The 11,723-nt window shown below is 29.0% G+C and overlaps 4 protein-coding genes across 13 annotated transcripts in view; 3 read left to right on the top strand and 1 right to left on the bottom strand.

The window, feature by feature from the left end:
• Positions 1 to 950, top strand: part of LOC108737283 (E3 ubiquitin-protein ligase Rnf220-like) — a 75,944-nt gene extending 74,994 nt beyond the window's left edge. For 6 of the 7 annotated variants that reach the window (XM_018470027.2, XM_018470024.2, XM_018470029.2 and 3 more), the window contains 2 exons: positions 343 to 417; positions 591 to 950. In XM_018470027.2, coding sequence (XP_018325529.1) covers positions 343 to 417; positions 591 to 662 — 147 coding nt within the window. In that variant the 3' untranslated portion in view covers positions 663 to 950. Of the gene's footprint in view, positions 1 to 277; positions 418 to 590 lie in introns of all 7 variants that reach the window. The other variant, XR_003231310.1, reaches the window with a different exon arrangement.
• Positions 951 to 1,895: 945 nt separating this feature from the next.
• Positions 1,896 to 3,605, top strand: LOC108737282 (phosphatidylinositol glycan anchor biosynthesis class U protein). 2 transcript variants are annotated; one of them, XM_018470023.2, is made up of 5 exons: positions 1,896 to 2,191; positions 2,260 to 2,670; positions 2,725 to 2,941; positions 2,999 to 3,270; positions 3,335 to 3,605. In XM_018470023.2, the coding sequence occupies exons 1-5, from the start codon at positions 2,053 to 2,055 to the stop codon at positions 3,586 to 3,588; spliced, it is 1,293 nt and encodes a 430-aa protein (XP_018325525.1). In that variant the 5' UTR covers positions 1,896 to 2,052; the 3' UTR covers positions 3,589 to 3,605. The 2 variants fall into 2 exon arrangements, with proteins under 2 accessions (XP_018325525.1, XP_025831311.1); XM_025975526.1 differs by lacking the exon at positions 3,335 to 3,605 and having other exon boundaries at positions 2,725 to 2,945; positions 2,999 to 3,201.
• A 1,077-nt stretch (positions 3,606 to 4,682) lies between these two features.
• On the top strand, positions 4,683 to 7,235 carry LOC108737316 (mitogen-activated protein kinase p38b). Of its 2 annotated transcripts, none has more exons than XM_018470100.2 (7): positions 4,683 to 4,861; positions 5,297 to 5,474; positions 5,579 to 5,722; positions 5,774 to 6,008; positions 6,079 to 6,158; positions 6,213 to 6,465; positions 6,772 to 7,235. In XM_018470100.2, exons 1-7 carry the CDS (start codon positions 4,758 to 4,760, stop codon positions 6,828 to 6,830), a joined length of 1,053 nt encoding a protein of 350 aa, XP_018325602.1. In that variant the 5' UTR covers positions 4,683 to 4,757; the 3' UTR covers positions 6,831 to 7,235. The 2 variants fall into 2 exon arrangements, with proteins under 2 accessions (XP_018325602.1, XP_018325603.1); XM_018470101.1 differs by having other exon boundaries at positions 4,752 to 4,861; positions 5,302 to 5,474.
• Positions 7,236 to 8,723: 1,488 nt separating this feature from the next.
• Positions 8,724 to 11,426, bottom strand: LOC108737315 (beta-1,3-galactosyltransferase 5). 2 transcript variants are annotated; one of them, XM_018470098.2, is made up of 2 exons: positions 11,069 to 11,426; positions 8,724 to 9,883 (listed from the first exon to the last, which is right to left on the bottom strand). In XM_018470098.2, exon 2 carries the CDS (start codon positions 9,879 to 9,881, stop codon positions 8,754 to 8,756), a length of 1,128 nt encoding a protein of 375 aa, XP_018325600.1. In that variant the 5' UTR covers positions 9,882 to 9,883; positions 11,069 to 11,426; the 3' UTR covers positions 8,724 to 8,753. The 2 variants fall into 2 exon arrangements, with proteins under 2 accessions (XP_018325600.1, XP_018325601.1); XM_018470099.2 differs by lacking the exon at positions 11,069 to 11,426 and adding an exon at positions 10,545 to 11,014.
• Positions 11,427 to 11,723: the final 297 nt, after the last annotated feature.

Raw genomic sequence — 11,723 nt, forward strand, 5'->3', positions numbered from 1 at the left:
TGAATTTTTTGGTGGGTTGCCCTCCACACTCAAAGGTTTTTAAATTAAAAATAGAAAAACAAAGAAACAGTTAGCCCTTCAGAAACCATAGCTTTAATGATAAGCAAAACATGTATCTACTTTTCCTAATGAATTCATATAGAATTTGAAATGGAAGATAATTTCATATTTTTCATCCAATTATTTTTTTATTATTATGCGACGAAATTACAAATTTTTGCCAAAAACATTCAAATTTAAAAGGGCTTATTATTAGTTAATTAAAATGCACTTTCAGTCTCTAAAATGCTTTCAAACTACACACAACTGGTACTAATCGTAAATTTCATGTCCCTCTTTAAGGAACATTACAAAAAGCCAGTCATTTCAACTGTTTGTTGGCATGTTCATTGTGAAGAATGTTGGCTGCACACACTCGTAAGTATCTATTTGGGATAGTCATATCGTATTAGTAGAAATATTTAGAACCTCTAAGACTTAAAACACTAAAAACCTTTAAAAAAATGAATATTAGAGCAATATTTACAAAATCAATTAAATTTCGTCCGGATTACTTTACGAATAAAAGATATTATTTAATTTTTTTTTAGGGAAGCAAGAAAGTTTGTCCTCAGTGTGGAATGATAACGTCTCCATCAGATCTTCGAAGAATTTTTATGTAATTTGAGTAAAAACTGCGACTATTATACAAAAAATATATTTCAGCACCGTACTTTACTCATTGCACAATTGTAATAGTAGCTTATTGTTAGCCAAACAATTCATAAACGTTTAAGAAGGAACGTCTTTGTCATAACACTGCTTTACTCAATTTACTTAAAAATTCGTTAAAGGGTTCGTACCTATATTGTACTTATTTACCTTGTTCCTTGTTATTTTAAAAACTAATATAATCTTATGTACATTTGATGTAGATAATATGTTAAAATAAAATGTATTAAAATCTGTGATCATTTTCAATTTTAATTTGGAATCATACACGAATATCAATTACAACACTTTTGACAGATTCCCTCCAAACAAATTAATATTCACTCAGCTCACCCCTCAAAGCCCTTGCGATGATGGTGCTACCGGGTGACAAATGTCTAAACACTAGTGCAGACAGGCAGTGCGATTGCAACTCCTACAGGCTTCTACATTTCCTATATTTACAGATCTAGTTTTTATACTTAATATTTTTACAGTATTAATAATATTAATGTTTATTATCGATACTTATTTGTTATTGTTTATTACCATCAATATAAGATGTAATTTGATCAATATGGCATTTCCAACTTTTATTTATATTTTTTATTTAAGTATAACCTCGAGAAGGGGAAATCTTCTAAAGACATCCCCCAAAAGGGGGGTAGTGTCAAATTCACTCCCGATGGGAGCGCCTACCGACTAAAAACCCTCCTCGAGTTGGTAAATCAACCTGGATCAACCTAGGGGCTATAACTACCAGGAGACCAAGTTTTATTATGCGTAGTACTAAATATTTAGGTGGTAGACGGTATATATGTACCTCTAATCTATGGGTCGGACTTCCCCGGATGTATGGAAACCGACTCTTATCTCATTCGAAACTTACATTAAATTATCTTAAAAATAGCATGAAAACGAAGAAAAAAAATAATTTGATATTGAGTTGATTTATTATTCCTATGCATGAAAAATGTTCTTAACAGAAAAGAAAAAAATCGTAAATTTCAAAAAAAGTTCCATATTTTGTCAATCATTATGGTTGATACCATTGATATTCTTGTCATAAATTGATTTAACCATAGACATATTTTCATATAGTCATTGAACTAGACTGCAGTTCAATGCATATAGTAAACGTCGATGGATTTAACCGTATCTATGAATTTAACTAACTATATATTTCTTTAATCTATGGGTTTAACCTAAAATTATTTTACGTTATAAACATAACCAAATTATTGCTGTGTATTATTTTTACCTAAGTATCAATGTCTCCAAAATAATAAAAAGTTAAAGAATTGTGAAAGTGGCTTTCTAGCAAAATATATAGTGATAGTTGTTTATGGTTCTCTACATAATATGCCGAGGAATATTACATTAATTTTAACTAATTATTTCGTTGGTATAGCTATTAGATTATGGCTATTCTTTATAGACTACAACACAATATTTATGAACAGAGTAGAAATATCAACTCCACTTAATTCTTGGAGAAGAGGTACATATATGATGTACATATTTATTTATTTTACTGTATTGAGTACTTTCTGTATTTTTTAATTTCAGTCGTTGAAGCTAATTATATTTCCAAGATTTCTAATTCTCCTAATCCCTATGAGAGTGACGTTATTTATGAACCACCTCTATATCATATGTTTTATATGGTATTATCAAATTTATTTGGAGAACAAATATACTTGATGTTTATTATCGCTGATATATTGACATCATACTGTTTATGTGTTGCTGGCAAGAAGTATCTGGAAACATTATTTAAAAAGGAAATAAGCAACATAGATGATTACTTGCCCGATGCTGTTAATTTCATAATTAAAGAGCAAGAAATAGAATCAGTTGATGTCTACATTGTAGCAGCCTATATGTTGAATCCATATATAATTTTTAATTGTGTAGGATATACTACTACAGTTTTTCAGAACCTCTATTTAGGCTTGTTTTTTGTTGGAATTGTTAAAAGTAAATACATATATACATAAATGTACTACAAACTGCTAACATTTTCAATTTTAGAAAATGTTTTCTTGGCAAGTATATCATTAGCAGCAGCCATATCACAATCCTTTTATCCAATATTGTTGTTGGCGCCTTTATTTGTTACCTTTAATGATAAAAGATTTAATGCTACATTGGTAACAACACTGACTTTAATAATATCAGGTTTAATCTTAATTATTTCAAGTTTTTTAAACCCAAAATGGTCATATCTAAATCATAGTTTAAAATTCATGTAGGTAAATATTAAATAATGCAAACATGGTGTTTTTGTAAATTAATTTTCTTTTAGCTTGTCTGCACCAGATTTCACCCCAAATATTGGTCTGTTTTGGTATTTCTTTATTGAAATGTTTGAACATTTTCGTACGCTGTTCATATATTCATTCCAGTTAAATGTTATAGCTTTATATGTAATTCCCCTTACATTGCGTTTTCGTCAAGATCCTGTATTACTGACTACTAGTTTACTAGGGATAATAACAATATTTAAATCTTATCCTAGTCTTGGAGAAGTTGGATTTGTGTTGGCAGTTTTGCCTTTTTGGAAACATTTACAATTTTGTAAGCATAAGTTCCTTGGACAATTTTTTGCTTTTAATTTTAGAATTAATTTCGTTCTTTTCAGATATGCAGCAAGGCTTGCTTACATCTGTATCTTTTTTCATGGTGACACTATTAGCTCCCACAGTGTGGCATCTCTGGCTGTATTCAGGTTCTGCAAATGCCAACTTTTATTTCGGAGCTACCTTAGCTTTTGCCACAGCTCAAATATTTATGCTGACTGATTTGCTTTTTGCTTATATAAAACGAGAATACATAATAAAATACGGTTGTGTGAAGGAATGTGACGGACAAGAAGCAGTACTTTTATTAGAATAAACAGAAGTTTTGTTGTATATTTCTTTAATGTATTTGAAACCTACAATTAGTTGATATTGTCATCAACATTAGCTTTATATTTTCGAATACATATTATGTTGAACCAGATTGGATTGTGAGGGTTAGGGGATGTGTGGGAAGTAATCCAATATAAGCAGTTATAAATAAAAAATACCGCCAATATAGACTTGAAATGTACTTGAAATATAAGAAATTTTTACGAAAAAAAATTAAAGATATTAATAATGTAGTAATACTGGTAATATAAATTTTGTTTTTGATTTTGAAACCCCATACTTTTTATTCAATTGATGGGATGTCTAAAACTATTTGGAATTTTAAAGGATAGATTCCTTAGTAATAATTACATTTTAAGGTATTGATATTTTTAGAAAAAATTTGTTTGGAAATGTTATAGTCCCGACGTACTTGTAAAAATGGTGCCTTAACTATTAATAAATTATTTTAACCATGTTGCTCATATCAAGCTTGGTACAATTTTTTGAAATAATAATACGTAAAAGAATGATATTTTGTCCAAAATACAGTTTGGACTGAAAAAGTTTTGCCAGAAAAACACAAATTTAAAATAGATTGACATTAGCTGCATAAAAATTATAATTAAATTGTGTTGAAGTGTAGTTACATTAAACTGTTGAAAAGCATATATTATTACTGAAAGAAGAATATTTGTTGAATTCAGCACAGTGGGAAATTTTCTTTTCACATATTACAATTGCTTTCTTAATAAACTAAATAGAAAATTAATAAATTCGAAATTACTTCTATACAAGAAAATTAGAAAAATATTTCGAATTCTGAATCAGATATAAATTACTTTTATTGAAGTATTTAATATTAAATACTTTTAATGCTTGGGATTAAATAATATTTGAAATTTCGTAAAAGTATTTAAATATGTTTTCTTAATACTTTTTCATTTCAAATATTTAGCAAGTATGTCTAAATGACATTTCAAATTATTAGAGGGAATTGCTGGCTAAAAATTGAAAAAGACGAAGATGCTTCCGTCTCTTTTTAAAGAATACGCTTATATGTGATTATATTGTATCATATTGTATGTTGTTTGTATAGTATCTGTTATATGTATATGTGAACTTTAATTTGCCGTTTGTTTTATTAATGTGTTAATTAAATAAAAATTAAAAATGGAACGTTTTCATAAAATAGAAGTTAATAAAACGGTGTGGGAAATACCAGAACGTTATCAAATGCTCTCAGCAGTTGGTTCAGGAGCATATGGGCAAGTGTGGTGAGTAAAGCATTTCCACCACCATTACATTATCAAATTAATTAAATAATTCGAAAATACTAATTCAGTGAATTTTGTATAGAAATACATAAAAAGATAATGAATTTGTCATGAATAAACTTGTTAACTGTTTTAAGGCATTTTTAGGTTAATTGTTAATTTCAAAAGGTGTGCTATTTCTAGTTAAAAGTTATATAAATAACTATTTGTTTAGCTTTATTTTCAACACCCTTCCAAAAAAAGACTATTAACTGGTTTCTTGCCATATTTCAAAGATGAATAGAATATCTTATTTAGTATAAAATAATGTCATTATTTGATTTCTTTAATAGATAAAATGATAAATATGCATCTCTGCATATAAACAAAATGGGATTTAATTTGATTAGTGCAGCACATTTTTGTTTGTTCAAGTTTTATCCTGCTCTTTTTTAGTTCAGCTTTAGATACACAAACAAACACTAAAGTTGCAATCAAGAAATTGGCAAGACCTTTCCAATCAGCTGTTCATGCAAAAAGAACTTATCGTGAACTAAAACTGTTGAAACATATGCGCCATGAAAATGTTATTGGACTTTTAAATGTTTTTCACCCACAAAATGATACAAGTCAAGTAAGTTATAACTTTTTTGATCACAAAGTTAACATACAACAATTTATTTTGTACTGTCAGATCTTTAGCTCTTTTAGAGTAGTGAATAGTTATTACAATTGTAGATATATCTTGTAACCCATCTTATGGGTGCCGATTTAAATAACATAATAAGAACTCAAAGACTTACAGATGAACATGTTCAATTTTTGGTATATCAAATTCTGCGTGGTCTTAAGTATATTCATTCAGCAGGAATAATTCACAGGGTATGTTTTTCATAGAAAGGCACGAATATCATTTGATTATCGATCTTTTAGGATTTAAAGCCATCAAACATAGCAGTGAATGAGGACTGTGAACTAAAAATTTTGGATTTTGGATTAGCAAGACCAACTGAGACTGAAATGACCGGTTATGTTGCAACAAGATGGTATAGAGCACCTGAAATTATGTTAAATTGGATGCATTACAACCAAACAGTAGATATTTGGTCTGTTGGTTGTATTATGGCCGAATTGCTTACTGGGCGTACCTTGTTTCCAGGTTCAGATCGTATCCTTTCGAATTTTAATGTATATTTTATTGTTAACAAAATTCTACATTTACCTTTACTATAAGATAGATATTCATCAATTGAACCTAATCATGGAAATTTTGGGAACTCCCAGTGAAGAATTTCTTCAAAAAATAACATCAGAAAGTGTAGGTATTAGTTCATACAACAATAAGATGTATAAGTAATAAAAGTTTTTTTAGGCTCGTAATTATATAAAATCATTACCACCCATGAAGAAAAAAGACTTAAATCAGGTTTTCCCTGGTGCCAATCCATTAGCTATCGATCTATTAAGACTTATGCTAGAGTTAGACAGTGATATTCGTATAACAGCTGAACAAGCTTTAGCTCACTCTTACTTAGCACAATATGCTGACCCAACTGATGAACCTACATCTGCTCCTTATGATCAAAGCATCGAAGATATGGATCTTCCTGTCGAAAAATGGAGAGGTTTTCAATTTTTCTTAATGATTTAACCAAAATTTTTGATACAGCCAGGGCTACTACTATTAAACAGAATTACTTCATCTGAGAAAGCACCACTATTATTAAATTTCAACTTACTTTTTAATTAACAAAAGTTAATCTTCCAAAATAATAAAGAGAGAAATGTATTAATATGTTTGGAACACAAGCAAAATAAAAATAAGAAATTGCTCTTCACAGCTTGACTGTATCTAAAATTCTCATGAAAATATTCTATTATAGTAGTATTATTATTTAGCAACTACTAATTGAATGCCATTTTTTATTTAGATTTGGTTCTTGAAGAGGTCAAATCTTTTGTACCACCACCACTTGATGAAACAACCTAGAATTTCTTATACAATTTTACAGAGTGCTCGTGTATATAACAATTGTATACAACTTCAACATTTTTATTTTTTAAATGATTTTGTAAAAATGTAGATATATTATTTACAATTTTATCGAATATACAACATAACATGTATATCCATAATGTTTGCAATTTAAAGGGATGTTATTGTAAAACAGACGAGTGATGATAGCTTATGTTTCAATCAGAGGTAGAGAGAACTGAAAGTATTGTAACGGCGCATGACTGTGCATACGGCCTCCTATTGCTTGTTATCGCACGTCTGTTTTGCTATACACTAGTTAGACACATTTCTTTATATACATAATTTATTTTAATTACATTCGTCTTCGTTTAAATGCACAAGATGCAATAAAGTTGAAAAATGTATGTTTTACTAATACAATTTCGTTTTAATACTGGAATGTACTTTAGAATTCAACCAAAAAAGTAAATTTTAATTAGTAAATTGTTACACACACGTGTACTTCTATTATTTATGTACTATGTGGTAAAAAAATTACCTCCAGGCGCAACTTTTTCGTCTATAAAAATTTACTCTATTTTTAATTAACTTAGATTATGACAAAAATATTAAAATGTACATGTGATAAGGTATTTGAGTACGTTGTATCTTTAAAATTCTATTTATTCGACTTTTGTTCAAAAAATATTAACAACCACGAACAAGTAGATATACCTCGCTTGCGTAAATCGGAAGATTAGAAAGTACATATATGAATACTTCAAGCATATATACATCTATTACAGATAACCACAAAATAGCACACTTTATTAAAAAAAAATATTTTAGTTAATACCGACGTAAATTAATCTGATATTTAATATCACAGGCACTAGGTATCAATTTTACAACATATGGTCTTTTGACAGTTCACTTGAATTAGTCGTTTACGACTAAAATAGAATATTCAATACATACTACATATACATATCAAAATTTAACATTGATAGTGTTATTAAAACGTAAATTTAAAAAAAATAGATATATGAAATATAGGTAGTGTGTAATGAATCTTTTTAGAAACATTCTATATCGAAATCCACAATTGTCAAAAAATAAAAGTAAAAATTATATCATACTGTAAATATTATAAAATACTCTACAAAAAAATATATAAAACTGGTTCGACTAGCGCCAAGTTCTCTACTCATTTTAAAAATAAATTGGATATGAGAGAATCTACAAAATATTTGCAGCAATTCTATTTTACAACAAAATAAGACTGTGTCAGATTTGCTTTTTAAATTAAATAATTACATAAATTAAACGGCACGTATGGCGTATTTCACAGCAGTTAAATATTGATAAAAAGCATATAAAATTACCCTACACTAAAAAGTAGTGAAATATTTTAAAGTTCGCACAGGTATGTTGATTTTAATCTCATTTTTAAACCAAAACATTTACCTTTTGCAGTCTATAGACAAAATTTAATAATAGAATAAATAATAGTAGTTTGTAGCCAAGGAATGTGATGCTTTGTAGCGATTGCTTTGAAACGAAAATTTTTTTAAAATATAAAATTTTCATTTAATCGGGTATGTTAAATTTTAAACATGAATTTTTGAAAGATAGCAGCCAAAATTACTTGTTGCAATTGTTTCTAGAACTATGAAAACTATTACACAATGCATTACAGCAAAAAATCGGAATTCATTCAAATTTGGACATTCTTTTTAAAGATTATAACGAACGCTTTTACAATTATATACATGACTAGATTTGAGTAAGAGAGATGGCAATCACGCAATTTTTTAAAAAACAAAATGGTATGCAATAATATTTTAAAAGCTCTGGAAACAACTGCTGTGCAATACCTGTGTGAAAAAGAAAATAATTTTTAGGTCTCAATGTTCATCATATATATGTTTTTTTTTGTATTAGGACGAATAGTGACTATTTACATTTCGTATGACCATCCAAGAGCTTCTTCCATAAATCAAATTGTTCAAATCCTTTAACCATATGAATACTAATTCCACGTTGAACACTACAAGGTGTTAATGAAACCCTTCTATTTGAAAACTCCGAAACATGTACGCGTTTGATTTTCAGATCATTTGCTACAATTCCTGTTAAGAAAACATCTTCCAATTTAAAATACGTGTGATTTAAAGCAGCAGAATATAATTCTCTTGCTAATTTAGCTGGAAAAAGGTATGCAGGTCCCGTAGTAAAATCAGGAAATACAGTATGCTTATACTGTTGTAAAGAACTATAATATTTTGATTTTTTATTTCGAATCGGTTTCCAATTTTTCGCTAAACGTCCGTAAATGATCCTTTGATTAGGGTCATGGTTTACCACAAAAACTAATAACCGATGTACATTTATAAACATATCGTCGTCAGTTTTAAGTACAAAAGCTGCTTTAGGGCAGTAATTATCAACCCATTCTAACATAGATATAGTTTTGAGTGTGAGATTATCATAAGCATCAATAAACTTTCCCGTTATTATATCTCCATAGATATACTGTTCTTTATCAAGTCGCGAATTTAAAACTTTATTGGAAGTTGTTCCAAGCATAAAAGCAATAGATACATCTCTACGAGATGCATAATGACCCCATGTTTGTCTAATTGCCATACGTGCTTGTTCATGACTTGGTGCTGATGTAATTATTATTAACAGTTTGATATTTTTGCCTAAATCTGGACAAACTTCGGCACTGAAATTTGTATGACCCGATTCATATATCATATCTGTTAAAATTCCTTTGGTTAAGTCTAGTACAACTGTGTTGTTGGTAACAGAAAGTGGAGGAGAAAGTACCTCTGATGTGTTATTTCGTTTTGCAACTGTATTAGTGTCGTTTTTTATAAATGATACTTCTGGTTGAGTCAAATTAAGCTGTATGTTTGCGTCCGCTACTGCAGCAACTACTGAGTAGACAACTGGAGACACTGTTGCTTGGAGCTGACTTGTTGAAATGTAGCAAACGTAAAGAAACAGTGAAAGCGCAGCCAAGACAATTATTACCAAGTGCATTCGCCGCACTTGGGCCAGCCATGGCACCTTCATGCCTGTAAATATAAAACAATATCTCAAAATGGCAGTAATAAGCACTGTGTAGATGAAGTTAGGTATATGTATATTAAACAACAATACTGTTACAAATATTCTAAAAAGTGTAAATATCTACATTTTAACATGGGTACATATAAAAAATAATGCAAAGCATTTCAGCGTTAATTAATTTCAGAGTGTAGTGCATGTTATTTATGGTTATTTTAAATAGATAGTTTTGTTGGCTTTTTAATACCTGGCATTGACAAGGTCACAAAAGCTCATTCCAATGATGTCATAAAAAGACTAAAGAATTGTTATATCGTGTATACTTATTGCTTTTATAGTTACTTTGTGCTTGCTAAGAATTAATATGCATCATGTATTAACTTTAGTCATGTTAAAAAATTTGAATTTAAAATGGAAAACAACTATACTTTTCTAAAATAACTTAATTACAAGTTTAATTACTTCAATCATTTTAACATGATGTTAATAAAATTGCTTTCAATAGTTCTAAACTAACAAAATAGCATTTTTTTATTAAAATAACTTTTTAAAATGTTTAATTGTTTTTACTATTAATATATATATATATGGATTAACAACATTTAAATGCCGTATAGTCTATGTAGGAATAACTAACTTGTTTAATAGGGCAATGAAAAATATTCTTACCAGTTTGTGTCTCATATGCTCCTGTCTATTTTAATCAAATTATTACTAGCAACGCGATATTAAGAATAACACAAACATTTTAATAATAAGTCCGTAAGATTTGTGTCGTTTATTTAAAGCCATCGTTCTTATAGATACCAACAGCAGTGAATATTTTTCGACACACTTTACATTTGTACAATTGCACAGTTTTATGATTAAACATTCATCATTTGACACTGAACGAAAAATTTAAAGGTTATTGAAACCCTCTTATTTTCGTTTACACCACGTATAGCCTTCAAGCAAAACGTAAAAATATATTTTTAGAAGCAAGTAAACAAGAAGTTGAATAATGATGAAATATGTACATATGTACAATCAATTTAGATCGCATAAAATAACCTTGAGAGAAACGGTCGTCTTTTTGTCGGTCTACTGTTACTTCTTTGTATTGAGATAGGTACTCACTACATGCACTCAATAGGAGAAAGGCCATAATCAATGGATAAAACTAGAAAATACTTATTTAACTTTTTAATTACCTTTTAAACTTCCTTTCAGTACATGACAGCACCATGTTTGTTAAAAAAACTACAAGAAAAACGTACTTTCATTGCAATGAGTCTGCCATACCATTATGCTGCATCCATTATTATCTATGTTCTATAACCACGACACGTTCTATAGCCATACTGAAACCTACTAAAACCATACTGAACGACACAACTCACTTCGCAGGACAATATGAGGTAAAATGGTAAAAGCGCTTGGAGAGCGACTCGTTATCCACATCGATCCTGATTCCCGATTTTTGTTCATTTTTGGACAAAAAAATTTGTCAATTTAGTGTCTACCTACTCGTTCTTACTCTAAAGGTCACTACTTTAGTCTGCTTATGGGAAAGATGTATCAAAGTATTATTATCTATGCATTATCTTATCATAATCTTTTCTTATTATTATTGTACATGTAAAGGAAAATTACACATTTCTTTGGCGGCGTTACGTGCAAAAATAAATGATTTGGTGAACGTAAGGAATTTTTGAATATTTTTACAACTTCAATTATAGAAACGTTCTCAGATTGACTTCGGTAAAATTAATCAGGCAAGAAGCTTAATATTGGTCAGTAGACTGAATTTGAATGGTAAACTTAATTTTAATTCGAAAATTAGTTAACAATTATGTATCACAGAAG

The sequence above is a fragment of the Agrilus planipennis genome, unplaced genomic scaffold (genome assembly GCF_000699045.2).
Source record: "Agrilus planipennis isolate EAB-ADULT unplaced genomic scaffold, Apla_2.0 scaffold90, whole genome shotgun sequence".
In the NCBI taxonomy this organism is placed as follows: domain Eukaryota; kingdom Metazoa; phylum Arthropoda; class Insecta; order Coleoptera; family Buprestidae; genus Agrilus; species Agrilus planipennis.

Excerpts from the sequence above, each read along its gene's own strand:
- LOC108737315 (XM_018470098.2), bottom strand. The coding sequence starts at position 9,881 with ATGAAGGTGCCATGGCTGGCCCAAGTGCGGCGAATGCACTTGGTAATA.
- LOC108737316 (XM_018470100.2), top strand. The coding sequence starts at position 4,758 with ATGGAACGTTTTCATAAAATAGAAGTTAATAAAACGGTGTGGGAAATA. Across the intron at positions 4,862-5,296 it reads GGAGCATATGGGCAAGTGTG|TTCAGCTTTAGATACACAAA; the intron begins GTGAGTAAAGCA and ends GCTCTTTTTTAG. Across the intron at positions 6,466-6,771 it reads TCCTGTCGAAAAATGGAGAG|ATTTGGTTCTTGAAGAGGTC; the intron begins GTTTTCAATTTT and ends TTTTTTATTTAG.
- LOC108737282 (XM_018470023.2), top strand. The coding sequence starts at position 2,053 with ATGCCGAGGAATATTACATTAATTTTAACTAATTATTTCGTTGGTATA. Across the intron at positions 2,671-2,724 it reads TTTTGTTGGAATTGTTAAAA|AAAATGTTTTCTTGGCAAGT; the intron begins GTAAATACATAT and ends TTTCAATTTTAG. Across the intron at positions 3,271-3,334 it reads TTGGAAACATTTACAATTTT|ATATGCAGCAAGGCTTGCTT; the intron begins GTAAGCATAAGT and ends CGTTCTTTTCAG.